The sequence below is a fragment of the Homalodisca vitripennis genome, chromosome 7, assembly GCF_021130785.1.
Source record: "Homalodisca vitripennis isolate AUS2020 chromosome 7, UT_GWSS_2.1, whole genome shotgun sequence".
NCBI classification, from domain to species: Eukaryota; Metazoa; Arthropoda; class Insecta; order Hemiptera; family Cicadellidae; genus Homalodisca; species Homalodisca vitripennis.
This window is the reverse complement of record NC_060213.1, coordinates 18,898,110-18,923,893: the sequence shown is the minus strand read 5'-3', so window position 1 is coordinate 18,923,893 and position 25,784 is coordinate 18,898,110. Positions and strand designations below refer to the sequence as shown.

At 33.6% G+C, this 25,784-nt stretch overlaps 3 protein-coding genes across 8 annotated transcripts in view; 1 reads left to right on the top strand and 2 right to left on the bottom strand.

Moving 5' to 3' along the window:
- Positions 1–12,599, bottom strand: part of LOC124366958 (3'(2'),5'-bisphosphate nucleotidase 1) — a 37,322-nt gene extending 24,723 nt beyond the window's left edge. For 2 of the 3 annotated variants that reach the window (XM_046823593.1, XM_046823592.1), the window contains exons 1-3: positions 12,277–12,419; positions 9,088–9,235; positions 3,322–3,531 (exon numbers count right to left, since the gene is read on the bottom strand). In XM_046823593.1, the coding sequence (XP_046679549.1) occupies positions 3,322–3,531; positions 9,088–9,207 (330 nt within the window). In that variant the 5' untranslated portion in view covers positions 9,208–9,235; positions 12,277–12,419. Of the gene's footprint in view, positions 1–3,321; positions 3,532–9,087; positions 9,236–12,276; positions 12,420–12,458 lie in introns of those variants that run through there. The other variant, XM_046823594.1, reaches the window with a different exon arrangement.
- Positions 1–25,784, bottom strand: part of LOC124366957 — a 230,921-nt gene that overhangs the window by 76,741 nt on the left and 128,396 nt on the right. The gene's annotated exons all lie outside the window — the stretch shown is intronic.
- Positions 14,686–25,784, top strand: part of LOC124366956 — a 61,340-nt gene continuing 50,241 nt past the window's right edge. For all 4 annotated transcript variants that reach the window (XM_046823576.1, XM_046823580.1, XM_046823578.1 and 1 more), the window contains exons 1-6: positions 14,686–14,841; positions 18,807–18,940; positions 19,370–19,558; positions 20,383–20,449; positions 23,729–23,821; positions 25,265–25,474. In XM_046823576.1, coding sequence (XP_046679532.1) covers positions 18,807–18,940; positions 19,370–19,558; positions 20,383–20,449; positions 23,729–23,821; positions 25,265–25,474 — 693 coding nt within the window. In that variant the 5' untranslated portion in view covers positions 14,686–14,841. The remainder of the gene's footprint in view (positions 14,842–18,806; positions 18,941–19,369; positions 19,559–20,382; positions 20,450–23,728; positions 23,822–25,264; positions 25,475–25,784) is intronic.

The following is a 25,784-nucleotide window of genomic DNA, read 5'->3' as shown; positions in this document are numbered from 1 at the left end:
AAAATATTAAATAAAATATTGTTTACTAGGCAACTAAGGTTAGCAGATTGGGACTCTATTTTTAATGATGCAAACATTGATACTGATCAAGCTGTTTCTGAATTTTATGAAATTTACACCTGATGTTATAGCCATGTTATAATGCTATAACTTGACAAATTACTCTTCTTAATGTTCATGTAATAAATAAATAAATAAATAAATGCCTCTTGTACATTTAAAAAACTGAGTAGTAAGAATAGAAAGCGAAATGAATGGGTGAGCAACTATTTAATACAATTAAATAATCGTAAAACTGAATCTTTTAAAAATATTTGAGAAATAAGGATGACACTATTTTAAAGAATTATTACACATAGTTAGCAAAACAAGTAAAGAGACAAATTAAACATGAAAAGGTGAATTATTATTCTAATTTGATTGGGCAGTGTGAAGGCGACTCTAAACAGTACTGGAATGTGGTGAGAAAAATGGTAAGAAAAAAAGAAAGTGCTTGGAAAAGATTGAAGTTGAGGGTAGAGAAATTCATGTAAAAGTTAATGAATATGTAATTGCAAATGATTTTAATAAATACTACAGTAATGTTATATCTGAATTAAGATTTAATGAATTTGGTGAGGATTTGTTTTTCAAAGAGCAATATCAATGTGAAGTATTTTTTGAGCGATTTGAATTAGAGTTTACTGATGTAATAAACACAATTAATAGATTGAAAAACAAACGTAGTTGTGGTATAGATGAAATTAATATTATAACGGTAAAGGAGAACTTAGATGTGCTTGCACCAATATTTTGTAGTATTTATAAAAGGTCATTACGTCAGGGCAAAATACCAGAAAAGTTTAAAATAGCCACTGTAGTACCAGTGTATAAGGCAGGTGATGATAACGCCTTGGCGTCATATCGGCCAGTGTCATTGATAAGTACCGTTGCCAAAATGTTTGAAACCTTAGTCAAAGATAAATTAATGAAATATTTGGATGAGAGGCTAATATTTTCTCCTGATCAATTTGGTTTTCTGCCGGGTAGAGGTACCGATACAGCGATTGAGAAACATGCCAGCACTATTGTGAATGCTTCAGATAGGTATAACTATACATTATCTGTATACCTTGATATAAGGAAAGCATTTGATGTTTTGGATATTGATATTCTTGTTATGAAAATAAAAAAAAATGTGAAATAGGAGATTCAGCTTTGTTCTTGTTGGAGTCTTTTTGTAGGAGTAGAAAACAGACTGTAAAGATAAATGAAATGTTTAGTGACATGGTTGAACTACAATGCGGGACAGCACAGGGAGATGTCCTAGGGCCAGTTATGTTCTTGATATTCATAAATGACATGTTACGTATTCAATTGAATTCAAGAATATTCGCATATGCTGATGACACTGCCCTTGTATGTTCAGCGTACAGTAAGGAATCGCTAAAAAGAAAGATTAATAGTGATTTGAGTAAAATTTCAACATGGTTAATTGAAAACAGAATGTTAATAAATACAACAAAATCAAAATGTTTAATATTTTTTGACACTACCCAACCTAAGGAACAGCTGCAAAGTAATTTTCAACTGTTTTGTCATAAACATAGTTGTAAATATCAATGCACATGCTCCAGCATAGAGGTTGTAGAACAGGTGAAATATTTGGGGCTTTTCATCGATCACAAACTTAATTGGGACCATCATATTGATTATTTAGGAAAGAAGCTGAGAAAAATAAACTATGGTCTATACCACATGAGAAGTTGTCTTAAGGGCCAACACTTGATACAGCTTTACAGATCGTGGTTTGAAAGCGTGCTGAGGTATGGGATATTACATTTTGGGGGTACATATCAAGCAGTAAAAAAGCTTGTAATTATGTGTCAAAGGCAAGTTTTACGGAAAATGGGCTGCTTACTTTAGAGCAAATACAACAAATAAGTTATGTAGTCTGATGTATGTACATGCAAGAATTGAGCAGTTTCCAATGAGACAGTTTAATAAAGTAATGAGATTTGCACAATATATTGCACTTGAATTGCCAATCTTGAACAAGGAACGCAGCAGAACGCAACTTTGTTATTTATTTGGGTCCAAAATTTTACAATGAAATAATTAGACATTTTGGTAATAGCATCATACTTGAAAAGAAACCTAAATTTAAAATTAAAATTATGACTTTTTTAATAAGTTAACAACAATTTAATTATGTGGTGTTATTTATGTATTATTGTTACTATTTATTTATTTATGTAAAATAATTCTTGTTTGTGTACTATTGTTGTTATAGTAATTATTTGTTAATATTTATAGTCTAATGTCTTGTCAAAACAAAATAGTGCTATTTGTTGTTATTGTTGAGTTATTTGTTAAAGTTAATTAATTGAGTTTGCTATTGCATTTTATTGTTCACTAATTTCATAGTTTATATTGTTGTTATGTTCTGTCAGAGTTTATATTTGTTTTACGTTTTTATAGTTTATTTATAGTTGTTATATATAATTTATTGTGTATATTTGTTGCTTAATTATTGAATTCCAAGTTTAGTAAAGTTTAGGCGAAAGTATTTCTGCTTCCAAACAAAAAGTAAAGTAACAAAAGGTACGTTGGGGAAAATCGGTACATGGTCTTGACTGAGTGAAAAGTATGAGAGCTGTTGTGTGCTCTAGTGGTAATATTTTTGTTTTCAATTTATTTGTCAATTATAACATTCTTTTAGCATGATGAGTTCATTAAGCTTTGTCACTTTTCTGTTTTGTTTATTGTTATTGTTATTTAGATGTAATATTCTATTTACTGTTATTGCTGTTTACAAAGTGTTTATTTATATACTATTTCTCTATATATTTAACATTATTCTATATTACATAAGTGATAAATGTAATGTAGAATAGTGAGAATGTATTTATTGGTATGTATTGGTTGTTGTATTAGGAATAAGATTTGGAATACTATTATGGAAGTAGGCACACATAAAATGAAAAATAGTTTAATTACTGTGTAACTATAATGCCCACACACGCCATTTTTGGTGTCTGGGTTATTTTTGCATGTTACGATATTGTATATTTCTGAATAAAGGATTTCTGACTTCTGACTGACTGACTGACTTCAAACCCTCTCTCCCACCTGAGGCGTTACGTAATTAAGGGACGGCTCCTAATATAACATAAGTGGTAAAAATACCACAACAGAATTCTTAATTTTTGTACTCAAAAGGCTTTAAGAACAGGAGAACTGTCGTTGTATGAGAGAATCAACGTTTCAGAAGAAGAAAAGAAAAATGAAGGTGGGCTGATAATAAAAATATGAGAGATCAATTATTGAGTGAGTACTCACGTCGGACTCGGAGAGGTTATGGTACTGCTCGGGGCATGAGAGTGAGAGCACTTCCTGGTCGCTGGTAGTCGTGATCCACTCCTCGGGACAATGGCAGGTTGATGTGCCCTCCTCTCCGATGATGGTAATCTTGGGAAACTGGCGAGATAGTGAGCCGATGATGCAGAGCTGCGCTGACCTGTCGGCCTCGGTCTGCAGATCATTCTTTCCCTGTGAAAACGTATTCAAGAAACTGAGACCCAACAGGGCTTAACATTGTTGAATTCCACAAATATCTTGGAATCCATTGTGATCAAAACCTAACATGGAATTACCGTCTATAAGTTCTTTGATTTGTTGTTATGGGCGGTAAACAGCGCAATGCCTATGAAAACTGTTGGGATAACCAACAGAAATAGTAAATCTAACAACAAATGGTACAATGTGGACTTAAGAATATTAAAGGTCCAACTTGACAATGCTTACTATTTATTCTGCAACACTAACTGTAACAGGTCTAAAGAAAATTATATTGCTCTTAAGAGAACGTACAAGGCAGAAAATTAAAAAAAAGCCAAACTTAATCATAATAACAACATAATTGACAGTTCAAACAATAAATCAAAAGCTGCATGGTCTGTCATAAATCAGCTTAGAAATGTTAACAGTAAGCCTCCCAATATTTAACGCTAATTTAACGCCTGATGCTTTTAACAATTTTTTTCTTACCAGTGTAGAACAAATTTGTAATAGCATACCAACTGATGTAAATAAGCCTAATCATAGTGTTTTTCTTGACAATAGTGAGAACTGTGCAACAGGAAACAATTCAGTAGGGCTATTCACTCTTAGAAGTTTTACAGTAGAAGAAGTCTACCTAGCCATAAACCAACTGAATAATAGCACTTGTCTTGATATATATGGCACCAATGCAGCAATACTGAAGTTATCAGCTAGGTCTATTTGTGAAGTACTAACATATCTTTTCAACTTGTGTATTAAGCAGGGTATTTATCCTGACAAACTAAAAGTAAGTAAGGTCATTCCAATACACAAAAGAGGGCCTAGGATGGATTGTGCCAACTATAGGCCAATATCCATTGTTCCGACGCTGTCAAAGGTCTTGGAACGTCTCATTCATGAACAACTTTCCTCCTTCTTGGAATCAAATAAGTTATTGTCCAAGAATCAGTACGGCTTTAGACCTAACCATAGCACTGTTGAAGCTACTCAGGATTTGATCTTGAATTTGTTTTGAAGGACTGGAGAACAACCTGAACGTTCTTTTCAGATCATTTGATATGTCCAAGGCCTTTGACACAGTGTCGCATCATATTTTACTGGATAAGATGTATTTTTATTCTATTGACAACAGTGTAGTGCAGTTCTTAAGATCTTATTTATTTGAACAATCGATGGCAATCCGTATTCCTAAATGGCTCTTACTCAAAACAGTTAAGTGTAAAACAAGGTGTCCCACAAGGGTCCATTTTGGGACCCTTGCTTTTCATACTCTATGTTAATGACCTGCCCGTACACCTAAATGCTCATTCAGTAAAATCATTTCTATTTGCTGACGATTTTGGCAGTGTGTGTCCAGGGTAACAGTGCAGAAAATGTGGGTTACATAATCGACACCAAAAACTAAAACCATTCATGACTGGTGTAATGCAAATAAGTTAAGCCTTAATGACGGGAAAACTCAGGACCTTGCTTTCAGCCTTAGCAATCGGGGGGGAAGTAACCCACTCAAAATTCTTGGGGTTCACAGTCCAGAGCAATCTTAAATGGCATCAGCAAATTGACAGTCTTGCGAACAAAATTTCAAAAGGCATTTTCATGATCAGAGCACTTAAAGGCAGTGTCTCTGTGGTGTTCTGCTCTGTGTTTTACTATGGCCACATACATAGCTACCTCTCTTATGGAACTTCAATCTGGGCAAACCATGGATATGTACAGAAGCTTTTTGTGCTGCAAAAAAAAGCAATCCCGTCTGATTTGTGATGCACACTGGCAGGCCCACTGTAAAGAGCTCTTCATTAGGTTAGGTGTCCTTTCATTGCCTTCTATGTATATATTTAGCACACTCTTGTTTGTTAAGAGGAACTTGGCACTTTTGCCTGCAATGTCTGAGGTCCATAAACTATGCAACTAGAAACAAAAATAAACTTATAAGTGAACGATGCAGATACTCTGCAACTCAGAAGAGTTTTCTATACCAAGGCATAAAAATGTTTAATGTTTTGCCGGAAGGTATTAAAAGAGCTGCCACTCACTAGATTTAGACAAAAAACTAAAGAACTTTCTAGTTGCAACCTGCTTATACGATGTAACAGAATTTTACGAAGTTGTTAACTCTTTAAGTTAGGTTAAGTAACCTTTTAAGTTGGCTTTGTTATACATGTGAACATGTTTACAACAAATAAATATTTGATTTGATTTGATTTATAAATTATTTAGTTAATAAATTAAGAAGTCTACGTTATGTTCTCAGCAGTATATTATGCTTGTGTAGAATCTTTTTTACGATACGGAATTGTCTGGGGTGCACAAAAAAACTGTAAAACAATATTGGTTGCACAGAAGGGTGTAATTAGAACAATTGCTCGAAAACATAAACAAACTAGTTGTCGATCATTATTTAGACTGTTTGAGGTATTGACACTAACAAGAATATATGTTTATGACGTAATATAGGTGGTGTGTGATAGGTCTGCCTTGTATAATGAGTTTAACTCCACACACCACTTTAATACAAGGAACAATTCAAATTTCAGTACTCCCACCATAATCTCTCCTTATTTAAATAAAAGCCCATCATATATGCCTTTAAAATTTGTGAAGGAAATATGATTTTTCCGGACATTTACCATCGTTCAGTGATACAAAAAATCAATAACACTACGTTTCGTGATCTGCAAGCTGATCTCTTCTTCAGGTAAATAACTAACCTAACATAATTACAAACTAGGTTAAGATAAACAAATCATATCCGAGCATTGTGACACCCGTAGGTCAGGAATCACAACCACCATGTTGTGTGCCAACTTCACCAACTCTAAAACATGCACTTAATAGAAAACTAAACACAACAACACTAATTAATTAAACTGAACTACAGAATGGTTCACTGAACAATGGCAAATGTCCGGAAAAATCCTGTTTCCTTCACAATCCTTCCATCGTCAAAAACAAACTTTAAAACTTGTTATATTTTATGTATTTGATGATGCAACTGTATTGTGTACCTTGTACCCGTACAATATCATATGCAGATAAAGAATTACTAATGATTGTACATTCAACCATCTCTATCCTTATTATTAAAGAATTTAAGGACTTTTAAGAAAACCAGTCCATTCATTATTTCCCATAACAAGCTAACATTAGAATGTAGTCTATATTCTGGACCACACGTTTTGCTGGCAGTAATAGTACATATGGATACTGAATAACATTTGACCATTTCAGTTGGCCACAACTACATACGAAGGTAGGATATAAATGCACACTGTACTCATACCTAAACCAGTAGTGAGATACAGTGCGGAAGGCTACACAGGCCGACATATTTTTTTACTATCAGAGTTTTAATGACTTTGCCAATTCTCAGCCAAACAAAATTATTTTAGAAATTACAATTACACACAGTTCCTGGGAGAGACTGACTGAAAAATGTGAGTTTGTGAGCAACATTTTTTCCAATTAAATGCAAATTTATAAAAATCATTAAAAAGAACAAAAAAAATCATCTTTAAATGTATGATGCGAATACAGATTTCTTACATTGAAACATTAATCTGTCTGTGACTAAACCCATGGACAACCATGAGAACAAGGTTAAGGCCTGATAATATAACTTGCTATTTCACACATCAATAGTTCAACCTTGAGCCAACTTTCACTGGTGACACAAACCACAAATAACTGCCATTGTGAGACTCAATGACTAGTCAAGCCACTGTCCAGAACCTACACACCAACACTTCTAGAGATAGAAGAAGGAAATACATTGGGATTGACTGACATTGAACATCCCAACAACTAATAGTTATAGTTAATAGTTTTAATAGTTTAGTTGGTTATCTAAAACTATTAAAAATTACAATTTTGAAATAAATTTTGATTTAAAATGTAAAGTGGATTCCAGGAAGAATGTGAAACATTTTATAAAATGGAAAATTTAAACAGAGACTATATGAAAAACATTATTTCACTTTACAAATGTTTTTATGTAAAATGGTTTACATAAAAAGTACTTTACTAAAGTACTTACTAAAAAGTACTTAAGTTTCAATTTTGACCTAATTTTTCTATTAATAAAATTCAAATAATAAAGAATATAAATCATGGAATATGAAAAAGAATTTTGTTTATAAACTAAGTAAATAAAACATAATTTATAAACACGTCAAAAACCAATAAATTGTACTTAATCATTTAAAAACACACAATTTTGTACATGAAATTGTAATGAAAAAGTATACATGTACTAAAGCAATTTCTTGTTAACACGTTAAGTTCTTTGTTTATAATTCTTCCTTAGTTTTCGTTAAAATTATAAACAGAAAACAAACCAATTAAGCATAATAAATTAACAAATTTTCATGGTTGCAGAATCTCCAGTGAACACTCAATATAAAATGAAGACATGGATTCCCTGTTTACCTCACTTCATATCACAATTGTTTATAAAATAATACAAGATATCTACTAAACAACTAATAATGAATAGTTCAATGTAATTTCTGAGTAAAACAGCATACAAACTAAATACACAGCTATGTTACAGGTGGTACAATACACAGCTATGTTACAGGTGGTACAAAAAACTCTGAAATAAGGTACTTTTTTAGAACAACATGGCAAAAGATTTTGCACCATGGTAGTTTTTTACATTCATATTGGTTTCTCACATAGAGCCAGCCTATAATACGTGAAACGGAATTTAAACATTTTTTCATCCCTCTTATTACAAGGTAGGAGTTACCCACACATTGTGTCGTGTAACAGGCTTCTGTGAGGTTTCTTGCAAAATTTCAAAGTTATAGCTCATTTCATTTTTAAGATGTCTTACGGACAGATAGACAGACAAAAAAGAGAAATTTTACATTCTCAGGTAGACAAAAGAAAAATTACGTCAGCCTACTAAGAGATAAAAGTCAATGACGCTCCGCCAAATTCTATGTTTGGTCATGCACCATAAAACTCATTCTTGCCTAAGTAGAAATGAAGTCTCATGGAAAAACTCTACAGATAAAATCTTTTGAAATATTTTGCCACATGATACATTCACACTTTAGCTCATTAAATTAGGTTTCATGCTAGTGTTCAAATAATAAAAGTTCTGGTAAGCTAGGGATGGTATTACAACACAAAAGTGCAGTGAAATCACATCTTGTCATTGACTTTCCACTCTATAATTTTTTTCTTTTTACTCTGAATAAAAATTTCATATGTTAAAATCTCATATGATTGTACTGTTTGTTTATAAATATATTTATTCTATTTTCGCATTGCCACGATGGTTACGCTTAAGACTAATGTAAAATTATTCACTAATACTCAGCCAAATCCCATAGATATGCACCATCAAAGAACTCAGTAATGCCTGTAGCGTTCCTTCATGCAAACTTTCAAGTCTATAGATCAGCTTGTTTTTGAGATATTGTGCGGACAGACAGACCAGTAGGCAGACAAAAATGAAAATTTTCCAGCTCCTTGAGTGATATACTTCGGTAATACTCAGCCAAAAATATACCAACCACTAGTATGTTTGATACTCACCTTATCCACAATTCCTAAATCCCCTTTATTCATCACATCCCTAACAATCTTCCCAGCGAAGTTTGCTGTGACTGTTGCTGAAGCCAAGATACGGATAAGAAGATGAGGAGCCTGTGCCATTGTTTTCAATTCTAGGTTCTTGTAAAGTCTGAAAAAGAGATGTAATTATGAGACCTACACCTTCAGAGGTATATGTGTTTAGTTAGACTCAATATTAGATAGGAATTAACCTTCATCAAGTAATGCCACATCTCAGGGGTGGTAAATTGAGATCAAAACAAAATATTAAGCACTGAGGAGGAGCTCGTTTTTATCACTACATTTTTAGACTTTCATTATATCTCCAAATTCCAATTATCCATAGCATTTTACTGTATTATTCAATTCAAAACAGTTTTATTTATTTAGCATTACACAAATATACATTTTAATTAATGTCCATACTAGATAAAAAATATACAAGAATACGTACAGAATAAATGAGATATATAACAGGATATAGATAAAGTTTAAAATAAAATTATTAAGTACTGTAATAGTACAATGACTCCGTGTTTCAAGCAAATTATCATCAGTTTGTTTGGCCCTCATAACAAAATCATACCAATCTCTTATCATTATTTAATATGTCAACGTGCCTTATAGCAGTGTAACGTACTATTGAACTAATAATTAATTTTATTTCAATATTTAAATCATGTTTTCTCCACATCTGTGTGATATCTCTCTATAGAAAGATTCTAGTGACTTTTGCCTTCTTGGTCCACGGAAGGTTGCTATTGCTTTGGGTCAAAATATTACAAGACAGTCAAATTTATGTATCTTTCTGTCTGTGGACTAGCTCTTGAAAGAAAGCTCCTGGAGATTAGAAACTAAATGTTTAACTTCCTGTTGGTCCAAGGTTTGGTCAAGCAACCTATATTGCTAATTGACCTATCTAAATTGTTGACAACATTTTAGTCTTTTGCTTGAGAAGCTGTGTTTTTATGGTGTAAAAAAAGGAAAGAAACTTAGATTTTTTTGTGTCTTACTTTTAAAAGTGACAGGAAACAAATAGTTGTACGAAGTAAAAATTGACTTACAGTAAGATCGGTAAGACATATTAAAATAGGATGCCACAGAGGGTCATTTATGGTTCTTTGGAAGTATTTAACATGAACTTTTAATTACCTCTTCCTTGCTTACATATTTGTACAGTTTCATTCCAGTAGAACTAGTACAAGTTATTGTACCCTCACACCCCTTGCCATGTATTTTCATGGGATTTTAACCATGCAAGCACACGCACTCCATAGAAAATTTCCAAATTTTTACAATATTGTAAGCAAGAGTTTGGTTTATTCTCAGTCCACTATTCCTCTGACCTCGAATCGAATTAGTCATAGTCTTCCCTCTACGGACATCCTAAACTTAAGCCCTACCCTGATTATGAGCAGCTTGCTAAAGTGCATGCCGTCACGTTTTGACCATTAGCAATTTGTTCGAATGTGCGTAATATTTTTGATCATGGAAAATGGGCTAACCCCTAGAGCCTGGGGTCACCGTAAAGTGTAGTATACAATTACCTACTTAGTTATCTTTAGTACATTGTTGGGGAATACTTTAATAAACGGCCTACTTTCGTTAGTCGATTGCTGTTATCGAACCAATATAATATCCAACTTTGATATTATCTAATAATCGTACACAATAAGAATTATAGTATATTAACAACAAAAATAACACAATTTCTTTTTAATTCCTCGAACTTCTCTTGGCCGCCAAGAACTCTGATTATTTGTTTACCTCAAACAATATCCTCATTTTTCACCATTTAATAATACTCCAAAAATTTGTTACTTCTTGTAACATTAAACTTTATTGTTTACATTAAACATTATTATAATTAATAAGTTGAAATCATATGGAAATTAAAATAAATTCTAATATTAAATTCTTTATTTCACAAAAACAATTGAAACATTCAATAAAATAACTGAATAATGAATGTACGCCTATTGAAGTCTACCCCATTGTTGTTTTAATGATTGTATTGGGTAGGGTCCAATAAACGGACCCGGTTTTTTATATCGAAATTGGCAAACGATATTACTTAATCATAACCATCGATATAATCAATCGATACTGATGAATTATTTTTAACAACTTAAATAATCTATATGAACAGCTGTAAACACTTTCAAATAATACAATTAAGGTAATATTTTAAATTTCACGTAACATTGTGTATTAAAATGGCCGTCAATCTTAGGAAGCTTCACGAAATTGCTTTAAAAGACGATAAAAAACCGGTATGTTTTTTTATGGCTTCAGGATGTTGGGTTAGTACCTAAGAATCCATTATGTGATATTTGTGGAAAGGTAACAAATGTAACTGTCAGAGGAGCTAACATGGTCGTCTTCAGATGCAAAAAAGGTACGGTCCAATAAGCGGACCCGGTTTTTTATATCGAAGAATATAATCATCGATACCTAATATTCGCATATCGAATCATAGACTATCAATCGATATAAAAGTAATAACAATCATATGTTTAAATTAAAATGTGAATGTAATGATAACAAATAATAAATGAACATAACCAAAATCAGGGTATTTAACATCAGTGCTGTTTTATTTTATGTTAAGCATATATAGACTAGTATTACTTTCACTAGTAATGCTGTGTAAACTTGTTTATGAAAAATGTATCAAAATGAAAAGCCCTTATTTAGCCTATTTATTGAGAAAAATTAGTGAAATCTTTAACCTGTCATTTAAGACTAAGTGGTCAGATAAGAGTTTACTTTTTTGTATATACCTCTCTGGAGGAAAAATTCATAAAAAGTTTGAAAATAGTATTTTTATGTAGTAGGCTGTTATGTTGGTATTGTTAATAATGTATTGCAGTATAAGCTTAATATTTTTACTGTTATTATAACTCAATACTACATGCTGAATAAAAAGAAAATTAAATCTTAAAAATAAGTAAATATTGCCCAAACGTACAAATTTTATATAAATAATGTTGGGACTTTCAGAAGCCAGGTCGCTGGGATTTTTGACAGATATTTTTCCTAAAGTGGCTGAGATCGAAAGGATTAATGATGTTAATATATTTCAAAGCTCATTTTGCAAAGAACCTGCGATTATTTAAAAAGTAAAAATAAAATAAGATAAGATAAGATAAGATAACCTAATTACCTTACCTCTAAGTCGGTTTTGAGGTTACATGAGGGTTATATAGACAGACAGACACTAACAAGTAGTAACACTAGAATAGGTTATGTTCAGCACAAAATATAAACTCAATTCAAAGAGTATTGATTCTTTAATGTCGATTATTACAGATAAATCGTGATTAGTAAACCGACTGACTAGTTACACTTACCAGCGATATGCGTATCGATCGACACAAACAAATTAATGTCGATAAATATTTTAAAACATCTACAGTTTACAAAAACTCTTCTTATCAATTCAAACTAACTTCGATAAATAAGTCGAGCAATAGTGATGATTGTACCGATATACGAGAATATGAAATATAACAAGTCATCTCGCGAAACTTGCAGCGTAAGCCGTGCAGTTGCCAGCTTTTTATAATCCAATCCAATTCCTTATATTGTATTCTTAAATAGGAACACACGTCTTATGAATCAAAATCTAGTAACAATCTAAGTCTTGTACATTTAGAACCCGCTTTACATCAATGAATCTTGCACACAATTTGTGTGCAGTTAATTTTATAACACACAAATGCTAAACATTGAGTGAAGTGAATAAAACCTAACATTTGCTACGTCTTAAGAATTTTAAAAATACTTCTTGTTTTTGAGTAAATAGAACGCCAGCGTTTGAAAAGGGCTAGTATTAGCTAGGGTTATCCGTCAACCTAACAGTTACTTACAAACCCGAGTAAATAATGAAATAACATAGTTAGAAAATCTTAGTTATTTTGTTAAGTCAGCTCCTGAACATGTTAGCTTTTTGTTAGTTTAGTCGATACCAGTACCAGTCAGGGTGTTTATGCAAGTTCGACGACAAACCCCGTATAGAGGTCGATTAGATACATAAGTGTAAGATATTGTAAAAATTTGAGTATGAAAGTGTTTACTTCTTAACCTCAAGGTTTTTGGACGAAATTGATACTCGAGACACACCGCACACATATAACCACCTGCCCAACTTGTATACACATAAACCCACTAATTCAGAGAAATTTCTTTTTTGAATGATTGAAGTAGTTTCCTTCGTCTTCATAATTTATGTAATTAACCAGATATGTAAGCAATTTATATTTATTTTCCACAAATGTCCAAATGTGTTATTCTGTAAATATAAGAATATAAAATTTTATTTATGTTAGAGAAGTATAACCAGAATATAGCATTTATGTGATAGGCTATGATTTGAATAATTTTTTATAGTGTATTTATAAATGTATTATATTTCAAAGGACAACACTTTTGAAGCAGGGCAGAAAATTGGGTACTTTGGGATTATACCGACCACACCAGTATGAAGAACACAAAAATAGAAATTTATAGAAACAAACATGATAGAACGAAAAAACAACTCTTCAATTACAAAATTACAAACTTACAAGCATTTCCAGGTATTGTGATCGGTATTGTTGTCGCTGTTATCTTATCTTTCTCGAGAATCCTGATTACGGCAGGCCGCGCGGCATCACGTGATTTGCACGGTACATAATTGCCTTTCCATTTCAATTCAATTTATATTTCTGATTAGCCCCTCTAGAATTTGATATTTTACTGATAGGTACTATCTCGAGGGATGTTTTTCTTTCGTCGACATCAGCGCGGGGCAGCACCGAAGGTGCTGTCGAAGCCCGCGCTGATGGCCGGAGGCACTCGCATTTTGGGTGGCGGAATGTGATCAAGAATAAAAACAAGTTTTGAGTGTTTTTTTTAATAAAGAGTTTAGTTTGGTAAATGTTTGTTTTTGTTAAATTTTTGTGTTTGGAGAAATGTAGAGGTAAAACACGAAAGTACAACAAAGCGATGCACCAGCTGAACGGGCGGCGAGGCTCTGCAATCACGTTATCTACTAGACGCTCGACTTTGACCTCTGTCTGAGGATGGGGAGGGGTTTGCGATAAGACAATTCCTGTTTTATATACTGACGAAATAGTCTTCTACGCTAATCTAGTAATCAGTAGAAGCAAAATGTTAAATAACGATTCATGTCTGGGTGTGGTCGGTATAATCCCAAAGTACCGAAAATTGAATTACGTTATGAATAAAATTTTAATAAAAAGTGGAATCATAATCATTTAGTGAAATCTAGATAAACACTTCTGCACCAGTGTAGGCCACATGGCACAGGTGACATACATACCGAGAGAGACAGTTAGATAATTGGAATATGGAGAGAGGTGGTTTTCAATTAGTTGTCGGTTAGGATTTAGAAACATATCATAATCACTTACAATAGTTATGTTTTCGAAGTACAAAGAAAATCGATGGATTTTATTAGTCGACTAAATGGATAAATTTGATTTAGTCGGCTATTCACATCATTCATTGTCTGACTAGTCTGGCTCGGATCAGGTGATCAAATGCGACTGTGTTTTTTGCCTTAGGATGTAAAAGTTCAAAGATGTGTTTTGTTTGTGTTTGTATTCGTGTTAGTGTTGATGGTTGATATTTTGTTTTGATTTTGAGTGTGCGGATACATTGTGCGTGGGTTTTTCGTTATTGACATAATTACATTTCGAGTAGTGCTAATTCAGGTTTTTACATTTGAAGGTATGTAATCTTTTATATCTCAGTAGGCTAATCTGATGTAGGCATATCCATAAAGTAAGGACCACCTCTAACCATCGGAGGTTTCAAATAAAAATGTATTTTGTCTGTAACAGTTTCACTTTTAGTCAATAGCCATTAAGCAATAATAATGTTTTATTTTATTACTTATTAGACTTTAGGTGTCACTGTACACAGTTCTTATTAATGGAGAATTATTGGCTTTCAAACCTAGAAGTTCATAGTAAGAATTTCCTTGAGTGGCAGTCTGATTTTTGCCTTTGTGCAGAGGTTAAAAATTGTTATAAATTGCATATGATATGCAAAAACCCTAGAGTTTTTATATATTTTGCAATGTGTTTATTCCACTGTTGTAACCTGCACCTGGAAATCACGACATACTAAATTTGGGTAGGGTACGATAAGCGGACCCGGTTTTTTATATCGAAGAATGTACGGTAATCATCGATACCTAATACTCGCATCCCAAATCCTACACTATCAATCGATATAAAAGTATCTATATTCCTCAATAACAATCATATGTTTTAAATTTAAATATGAATTTAATGTTTACAGTGATCAAACAAATTATTATAACCAAAATTATGAAAACTGAAGACGACCATATTTGCTCCTCTCACAGTTACAGTTGTTTCTTTCCCACAAATTTCACATAATGGGTTTTTCAGTACGAGTCCAAAATGTTGAAGCCACTAAAACATGTCTTATCATCTTTCAAAGCAATGTCATGTAGTTTTCTAAAATTGACTGCCATTTTTAATAATAAATGTTACTTACATTTAAAATTGATATATTACTGTACGTGTATTATTTGAAAGTGTTTACAGCTGTTGATATAGGTTTTTTAAGTTAATTGTTCAAAATAATTAATCAGTATCGATTGATTATATTGATGGTTGTGATTAACTTAAATAATATCATTTGCCAATTTCGATATAAAAAGCCGGGTCCGCTTATTGTACCCTACTCCCAAATTTACTGAATTGTGATCAGAATGGCTTTCCAAGCTATCTCCAACATTGACTTTGGAATTGTTTATCAGACCAATGACTTAAATATGCAGTTTGACATGCAAACATCAATCTTAGGGAAGAAAACTTGCAAATTTGCTGATGTTCATGTCTGTCATTTTTAGGGGTAAAAGGCTGATAAAGGCTTGAGAAACACATACTCTGAACACTGTATAAATGAGAACTGTTCCCTGTGCAAGCAGGAGGGTACAGAGATAGTGCACGCTGAATCTGATAACAGTAGCTGCTGTATATATAACATATGTAAGTATACCGGGTGTATCAAAAAGAATGACCTGATTTTGTACGGTAATAATTACGAAACATAAGGCGTACAGGCAAGGAAAGCTGTGTATTTGGAATGGGCGTGGCCTAAAGTTTCATAAAATCGCCGCTAGATGTCGGTCAGTGCATCTTCTTCATTTCCAGTCAGTCTGAAGTAAAATGGCGTCCCCTCAACAAAAAGGCGTTTTGTGTGTTGCAGTTTGCCAAGGATGAGTCAGTTGTTTCGGTCCAGCGTGCTTTTCGTCGTCGTTTCGGCATTGATCCGCCTTCACCTAAAAACATTCGTCGATGGTATTGCCAATTTGAAGATAAAGGGTGCACTTCTGACGAAATGGTGGAAACAGTTCGGCAAACGTATGAGCGCAGTCCACGAACGTCTACTCGCCGTGCAAGCAGACAACTGGGTATGCCTCACATGACTGTCTGGCGAGTGTTAAGACGTCGTTTGTTGTACAAACCATACAGACTAAAATTAGTACACGCTCTCCGGGTTGGTGATAAAAGGAAACGTGTTGAGTTTAGTAATGCTCTACTTGAGGACATGGAAACTGTGGATACATTTTTATCACAATTAATTTTCAGTGATAAAGCAACATTTCATACTAGTGGTAAAGTAAACCGACATAACGTGCGCATATGGGGACTCGGAACAACCTCACGACGTTATTCAGCATGAACGAGACTCGCCGAAAGTGAACGTTTTTTGTGCAGTCTCTCGTAAAATAGTGTACGGTCCCTTCTTTTTTGAGGGAGACACTGTGAATGGAATGAGCTATCTTCAAATGTTGCAGAATTGGCTTTTCCCACAACTTCACGGCAGACTCTGGTGACTTCATTTTCCAACAGGATGGAGCACCGCCTCACTGGCACAACAATGTTCGGCAGCTTCTCAACAACACTCAGCCCCACCGCTGGATAGGGCGCACAGGACCTCGAGACAATGCCCTTCATTCTTGGCCTCCAAGATCACCAGACTTGACCCCATGCGACTTTTTCTTGTGGGGATATGTGAAGGAAAAAGTGTTTGTTCCCTCTCTAACTCATGACATCGAAGAACTAAAGTACAGAATAACTGTCGCAATAAGGTCTGTGAACACAGATACGTTGTGTAAGGTTTATGAGGAATTTAGCTATCGTCTGGATGTTGTTCGTGCTGCTGCTGGTGGACATATAGAACATTTGTAATAACATACCTAAAACTTTAAGATTTTGTGAGTATTTTGCAATAAATATTATTTTTGTAAGTACATTTTTAGCAATAGATATTGAGTTTTAAAATCAGGTCATTCATTTTGATACACGCTGTATATTAAAGCTGTACATTTAATTTTTTATACAACAACCATATCTCCTCCAAAGTACTCTTCATTACACTTTATACATTTGTCCAATCGGTGCCTCCATTGTCCAGTTCATTTTTTGTACTTATCATCAATAATGTCCTTCTTCACTTTTTCTTTGATGTCGTCTATGTTGTTAAATCTGAGTCCTTTCATGTTCATTTTGATGCATGGAAATAAGAAAATAGTACATAGAGGTTGACATTTTTTGTCAAAAAATGGTTAATAGAGATGGCTGTGTGTGCAGGCGGAGGTGCGTTGTCATGATGGAAAAACAGCTCCAGTCTGCCACAAATGAAACCTTTTTGAACACTGTAATGCAATCTTCTTAAAACTTCTAAATAAAAAGCCTGATTAACGGTCTGGCCTAAAGGTCAAACTCTTAATGAACTACCCCCGTCACATCAAAAATACAAATGAGCATTGTTTTAATGTTTAATTTGATTATTACCTTTTTTTGGACGTAGTGAAAATGCCGTTTTCCATTGGCTTGATTGTTGCTTTGTTTCTGGGTCATAATCACTGCGGCATGATTCATCAGAATGAGTACCTTCGATAGGAAATCTGGATAGATTTCAAGTTGTTCTTTCAAATTACAACATGTTTCATTTCAACGTTCTTTTTGATTGTCAGTCAGAACGAGATTGTACAAACTTGGCTGAGACCTTCTTATTCCCAAATCTTCAGATAAAATTTGCTAAACTGAGCTCCGAGATAACCCACTAATCACTGACATTGATTAATGGTCTGAAACCATAATTTTTTAAATTTTCTTAACATTTTCATCTGTTTCGGCAGTTGATGGACATCCAGAACGAGGTATGTCATCAATGGACATGTCGCCATTTTTAAAACGAGAAAACCACTCTCGTACACTTGAGTTTTTTCCATAATCTTTGTAGGCTGTGCTCAACATTAAAACCGTTTCAACGGCATTTTTACCAAGCAGGAAAAAAATTTCACAGCAGTACACTGCCCACTCAACCTTGTCATAAATATGGGAAATAGCATAAAACAACAGCAGCAAAAGTTGTCACTACGGAAGTACAGAACAAGCCAGGTCAACAGTCCAGGAGGCACTGAAATGGCAATGAATTTCACTACCGACACCTAGTGGCAGAAGTTTGTACTGTACAAGCCCCACCCACAGCAGAACTACTCTGGAAACCTTGTGTAAAGCTCAAAAACAGCCTGACATTATAGAATATTTTAAATGATCACCACTTGTAGGGTTAAATATGAAAATATGCTTATTTTAAATATTATTCTTAATATATTAGTATTAGTATATTACATTTTTTGATTTCAGATGGGAAAGTCTTGTGAGCAGCTACTGCCCCCATCCGAGGCACTGCCAGGGATCGGTGAACACTGTGTTGTGTTCCACAATGGCAAGGGATTCTATTACACCTGCAGGGAATACTCAACTTCATTTGAAAAGAGGTAAGAGATTATCGTTAAGAATTGATAATCAATAGTTCTGTACTTTTTGTCTTTAGTAAATCTGTTTTATCTCTTAAAACATTTCTAATACAAATATCATATTATGATTGATTATCAACACCATTGTATTGTTTATTGGTCATTTTAAACAGTATAGTCAATATTTTTGTGTGGTGTACTAGAAGTATTGAATTGCATCTAATGAAAAAATAGATTGATTCTTAGTATTGATGCTATAACAATTATTGTAACAAATCAAATTGTGTTGTAGACAGTTTAAGTGTGTGAGGTCGGAGTGTGGGGTGACTGTCACCATGGGCCCTGGCTTGGGTCTCCCCTACAAGATGACGGAAGTTACAATCACTCTGGTGACTGGTTCTTAGTATTGATGCTATAACAATTATTGTAACAAATCAAATTGTGTTGTAGGCAGTTTAAGTGCGTGAGGGCGGAGTGTGGGGTGACTGCCACCATGGGTCCTGAGCTCGGGTCTCCCCTACAAGACGATGGAAGTCACACTCACCCAGCCGACTGGGGCTACAGAGACAAGTGTTTGCTGCTACAGACTATCAAAGAGCGGTTCCTGCGAGACAATTCTTCAGCTTCACTGATTTTACAGTTAGTATTCTGTATTTATTCAGTGTACTGAAGAAGGAAATTTATAATAGTGTATACTTTATTCAATAATTTAAAACCTACAGATGTTTTTATGTCCACATATAGCAAAGTAGTGTTTCATTACATGGCTTTCAACTGAGGTTTAAACATTTTCTAACAGTAACCACATCTTATGATCAATCTAATGAAAGAGTATAGGAGGAAATTTAATGCTGTTTATAAAACTGTTTTTATCCTAAATACAATGTGGCTGTAATAAACGCTCTCCCCCACCATATTTGTATTTTTTTGGTCTTAGTTGATAGGAAAATCAGCAAACTTACCTTGAAAACTATCTTCTAGGGTCCACTGATTGAAAGAAAACATAAAAGTACGCATTTTTTCACATAATTAAAAATTTTCGATTGCGCTGCAGTCTCTCTCAACGGGTAGAGAGTATTCTAGTTGTCTGCTCCCTTTGCCCCTTTCGGTTGCAGAGTCACTGTGGGAAGCAGGGTTGCCAATTCACTTATTTCTAGACTCTTTATCACAACGTATAATTGGCACGATGCACAATCTACCATGGCTGGTTATGTACTGAGTGTAGGAACACTCTGACGCCAAGACGCCCATTGTCACGTCATGTCAAAACGTCTATTACGTTCTAGACAGCCTTTGTATATAGTGATGTTCGTGCATCACCTAATTTTATACCTAATTTTATACCTAATTTTATATCGCCATTCATAAATTAATGTGTCATAAATATTAAAGATGATTCTGATATTTAAAGCGTATTTATAACCCAGAATATTATTTATTACTAATGTACTGAATTGTTTCAGAGAAATACTATCATCATTCATGTTTGAAAATGATGAGGACAACGAAGCATCTTGTGAATTCGAATCTGTAAGTAATTTTTATCAGGATATAAAAGTATTCCAATCATTTGATATCATCAACACAGTTTTAACAATTACTTATGGTCATCGAATAATATTTAATGTGCATAGAAGAAAATTAGTTTTATTAAGGCTAAAACATGACGATTCAGTTAAAGAACACATTAAATATTTGAAAAGTTTTACTTTTTGTAGTCATTACATATCATTAGTTTATACATTTTTTTAATCCATCCTTACAGCGAAAAACCAAAAATCTGTCTTAAATTTTAAGATACCCAGTCACCCTTACAACACTAGAGCAAAATACGAGGTTATCCCGGCTCGTAGGCTAAAGTTTTTTGAAAAAAAAAAATCTACATGTATGGGGCCACAAAACGTAAAAACTGAAAATGGCCTAAAGTTGAACAAAATGCTCAAAGATTATTTAATCAACAAGGCACTCTACTCTATTGAGGAACTATCCATCTTTCTCTTATTTTAAATTGTATTGTATGAATTGAGGTTGTAAATATTGAAAATATTAATTTCAAATGTAATTATTTTTAGTTTAGGAGTATATAGAAATTTGACTCTATTCAATGTATACACATGCGCATAAAAATGAACAAATAATTTTGAATTGAAATTAATTAACCCTTTGCACTCCGACGTCCGAAATATCGGACATCGTTGTTTTGGCCAAAACCTCGGACGTCTGAAATGTCGGACGTTTGGTAAATCCTTTATGCTGGCTTTATAAATTATCCAAATGCGGTAAATTTGCGAAATACGCAAGCTGGATAGTTGTTGGATGTAAAAACGTAGTAAACCTTTATACTCTATGGCGGTGATTTTGCAGTTTTACATTGTGTTGTAGAGGTTTGTCAACTTCACCATTTTCGTCAACTGATTTGATCCCAACTTCAACAGCTGATCTCTTCATTGTTTTGTTTGGTCTGATAAGTTATTTCAGTCAATAAGGTTATGTTAACGATCTGAGTGATATTTTTGTCAGTAACATATCAGATTCGGAATCATCTGACGATGCCAAAAGTGAAAGTGAGGGAGGTATTACGGTACTTTGGGATTATACCGACCACACCCAGACATGAATCGTTATTTGACATTTTGCTTCTGCTGATTACTAGATTAGTGTAGAACAATATTTCGTCAATATAAAACAGGAATTGTCTTATCGCAAACCCCTCCCCATCCTCAGACAGAGGTCAAAGTCGAGCGGTCTAGTAGATAACGTGATTACAGAGTCTCGCCGCCCGTTCAGCTGGTGCGTCACTTTGTTGTACTTCCGTGTTTTACCCCTACATTTCTCCAAACACCAAAATTCAACGAAAACTAAACTCTTTATTGAAAAAACACACAAAACTTGTTTTTATTCTTGATCACACTCCGCCACCCAAAATGCGAGTGCCTCCAGCTATCAGCGCGCTGATGTCAATGAAAGAAAAACATCCCTTGAGATAGTACCTATCAGTAAAATATCAAATTCTACAGGGGCTGATCAGAAATATAAATTGAATTGTAATGGAAAGGCAATTATGTACCGTGCAAAAAACTTAAATAATCATGTGATGCCGTGCGGCCTGCTGTAATCTGGATTGCCTGCCATAATCGGGATTCTCGAGAAAGATAACAGCGACAAAAATACCGATCACAATACCTGGAAATGCTTGTTTATTGATGGAATGTTAGTTCTGTTACTCAACTACATCGTTTTATAACGTTCTAAGTTCATTGAAAAAGGTTTAAGCGTTGGGGGCATTTAACGGAATCTGACCCCATTGATAATCGTTGTAAGTTTGTAATTTTGTAATTAAAGAGTTGTTTTTTCGTTCTATCATGTTTATTTCTATAAATTTAAATTTTTGTGTTCTTCATACTGGTGCGGTCGGTATAATCCCAAAGTACCGGTATTACGGGCATAAAAAGGTATAAAAAAAGTAAATATTCAATCATTTGACAAATAACTCACTATTTGGGGAAATTGTCGGAAATTACAAAACTGCCTACAACATATTTGTTTATAGAGGTAAGTTTATGAAACTTTATGGGCATGTTTACAATTATGTAAGGAACGTAGAAGTAATAATAGTTTATATAATGTCAATGCAATTTTTCAGTTATAACAGCTAAAAGTAAACTTTTGTAAAAATTTTTGCAAAAAACTTTTTTTTATAAGTGAAAAAAGGGTATTAAAAATAAGGTAATTACAAATATCTATTGTTTTACAATACAGAATTTAATGAGAAATAAAACAAAACCAAAATTATAACTCTATCTGCTTAAATAAAAAAGTTACAACTTTTTAACAAAACCTTTACAAAATTGATAAAAAGGGCTCCGAGGTTTTCGCCAGTACTTGTTCAATAGAGGCCCGAGTTTTTGGTAGCAACCAAAAATTTTACTCTCGAGTGCAAAGGGTTAAATTATCACCAATTCAAGTTAAAACCACAGTGTATTTGATTAAACCGTTCAAAATACAGAGTAGTAAGATAGAAAGCTGTTTTTGCAAAGATAGTATAAATTAATTCCAGTTGTTAATTAACGTTCCAAATTTGTAATCGATTCAATAGGGTGAAATACCTCCATATAAAACACCAGGTAGTATACATTCTAGAAGCTCTGTTCTTATTGGAATTAGTTATAAATTTAAAACAATTTATATATTAAAAAATATAAATATATATGCTAGGTAGTATAATCACTTGTGACAAATGAGGATAAGAATGCAAAAAGAGACATAATTTTATGGAAACACAATCAAGATTCTCACTGAACTGTTTGCCTTAATCTCTTTCCCTCTTTCAGGCTTCAGAATTCAGGAGAATAGTATTCCACTCAAGAGCCGTAAAATGAAAACAAAATATTCACATAGCGGCAATCCAACTTGTTTAAAATACAGCTGTTGAATGTTTTACTTTGAATTGTTTATTTCATTTATTCAAATTTAGATTTAATACCTCAGGTGTGGTGTGGTCTTCAATCAGATTCATAACCCCCCCCCTCAGAGCCAAGTCCTAGTTACACCGCTGACCAGCAGTACCAAGTAAAACAATTCATTAATCTCTTAGTCCAAATTCTGAATTTATCTCACTACCTTTACCACAGTGCAGTATTTTATGAAGGCAAGTTAACCAGAAGGCCTGAGCTTAGCAAATTAGTGTTTCCTCCTTCTTGATCATTAAGTCTCTACTAAGTTTTTGGCCTCGTCCAAATTTCTAAAAACATATTTTTTTTTTAATTATTGCACTGAAAGCCTAACTTGACGCCTGATTCAAATTTGCAGATAACCATTGAGGAACAAACACCATTGAAGGTGTTCAAAGTAGAGCCAAATCTCGTGGATCCAATCGAGGAAAACAGAGAACTTGAAGAGGAGGTAAGGTAAAATTTAGGTTATAAAAGTGTGTGTTCATGTTTTTTTTTCAGATAGTACATGTTATAATACAGCTGAGGTCCTTAAAAACACTTTTACATTTTTAGTGTTCTTGTCTGTGAGGATTACGAAATACTTTAATGGGAAGATTCTTGCTGTTGTAACTTAGCATCAATATCAGTGTTTTTCTAGTGTATACAAAATTACAGAGGAGTGTACACTAATAAATCAATCTTACCCTTTAGAGCCGATGATTATTTATAACACTGATGTTATTTGGTCACGTTAAAAATAATAAAAATGCTTTTATTCAATCAAGCGTTTTTCAGATGCACTAATTTTCAGATTAACTCATATTACATTTAAGTATTGCAAATTCTAAATTTAAATAAATTATAACAACAACTTTTGTATAAAATATAATATTTATGTGTGCACGTGGTTCACACGTGTGCATGTGTGTATAGATTACATGTATAGGTTATTATACTTATTATTCTTGACTTTGCCTGGGGATTAAAAACACATTTATTATCTGCTGATTAAGCCAAAAGGGGTTATTCATCGTCAAAAATAACCTTTAAACAAAGAACCAAAAAGGGAGTTTTCAAAACCAGTGGTGCATAGTCCAGAGGAGTTTAAGAAATAGGAATAAGTCTATATGTTAACCAGGAATCCTAAGAATGTGTGTGTAAAATTTCAGTACAGTCGGTACTACAGCAGTTTTTACTTGATTACACTATTCGATTTTTATATAATAGTATAGATTAGAAAATGAAAACTGATTATCTTTGTATATTTAGCTAATTATGACTATATTTTTATTAATTATATAAAAGTTTACTCTAACACTTTTTTGTATTATTTCACTCAAGAATAGACTCTTTGTTTGAAGGTTATTTTTTGACGATGAAAGGATTGTGAAGGAAACAGGATTTTTCCAGACATTTGCCATCGTTCAGTGAAACAAGAAAACAGTAACACTACGTTTCGAGATCTGCAATCTGATCTCTTCTTCAGGTAAAGAACTAACCTAATACATAATTACAAACTAGGTTAAAATAAACAAATCTTACTAAAGCGTTGTGGCACGCCTAAGTCAGGAATCACAACCTACATGTTGTTTGTCAACTTCACTAACTCTATATACATGCACTTAATACAAAACACTAATCATTAAAACTAAACTACGTGCCTACGTGACTTAGGCGTGCCACAACGCTTTAGTAAGATTTGTTTATTTTAACCTAGTTTGTAATTATGTATTAGGTTAGTTCTTTACCTGAAGAAGAGATCAGATTGCAGATCTCGAAACGTAGTGTTACTGTTTTCTTGTTTCACTGAACGATGGCAAATGTCTGGAAAAATCCTGTTTCCTTCAAGAATAGACCCCTGTGCATAGAATACTTTTGTTCTGATTTTATTCAGGATAAGTTTGTTTTACAGTTGGACAAACTATCATCCGTGTTATCATCCACAACACGGACCTACAGCAGAATTAAGAGCAGAGAGAAAACAAAAATAGAACAACCGTCCTCCAGTGAGGATGAGAGAGAAGAAGAGGAAGTAAAGAGGCCAGATTTTGTAGCAGTACCGGTAGAAGATGAAGAGCTGTACAACTTGCTAGGCACACCAGAAGAATCATTGGCTGACCCAGTAAGTAAATGTGCTGATCATTCAATTGTAATCAACCTGATCAACATATAGCTTTTGGTTACCATGAACTTTGGTTATTAGTGACTTGTGTATGATGTAGCATTGACATTCACTTTGTTTGCTTCTTGAGCTTTGGTTCAATTGGGCCTTATTACTGATTTTTCAGGTCAAAATTTTCAAGTTGTGGATGTTATTAAAGTGATCCAGTGTGGCTGTCCTGTTGTGACTGGTGTATGATGTACCATTGACATTGTCTTTAATTGCAAAAGAGTCTGTCTGAGCCACGAAAGTGCGTTCTGTAACCTCGAGC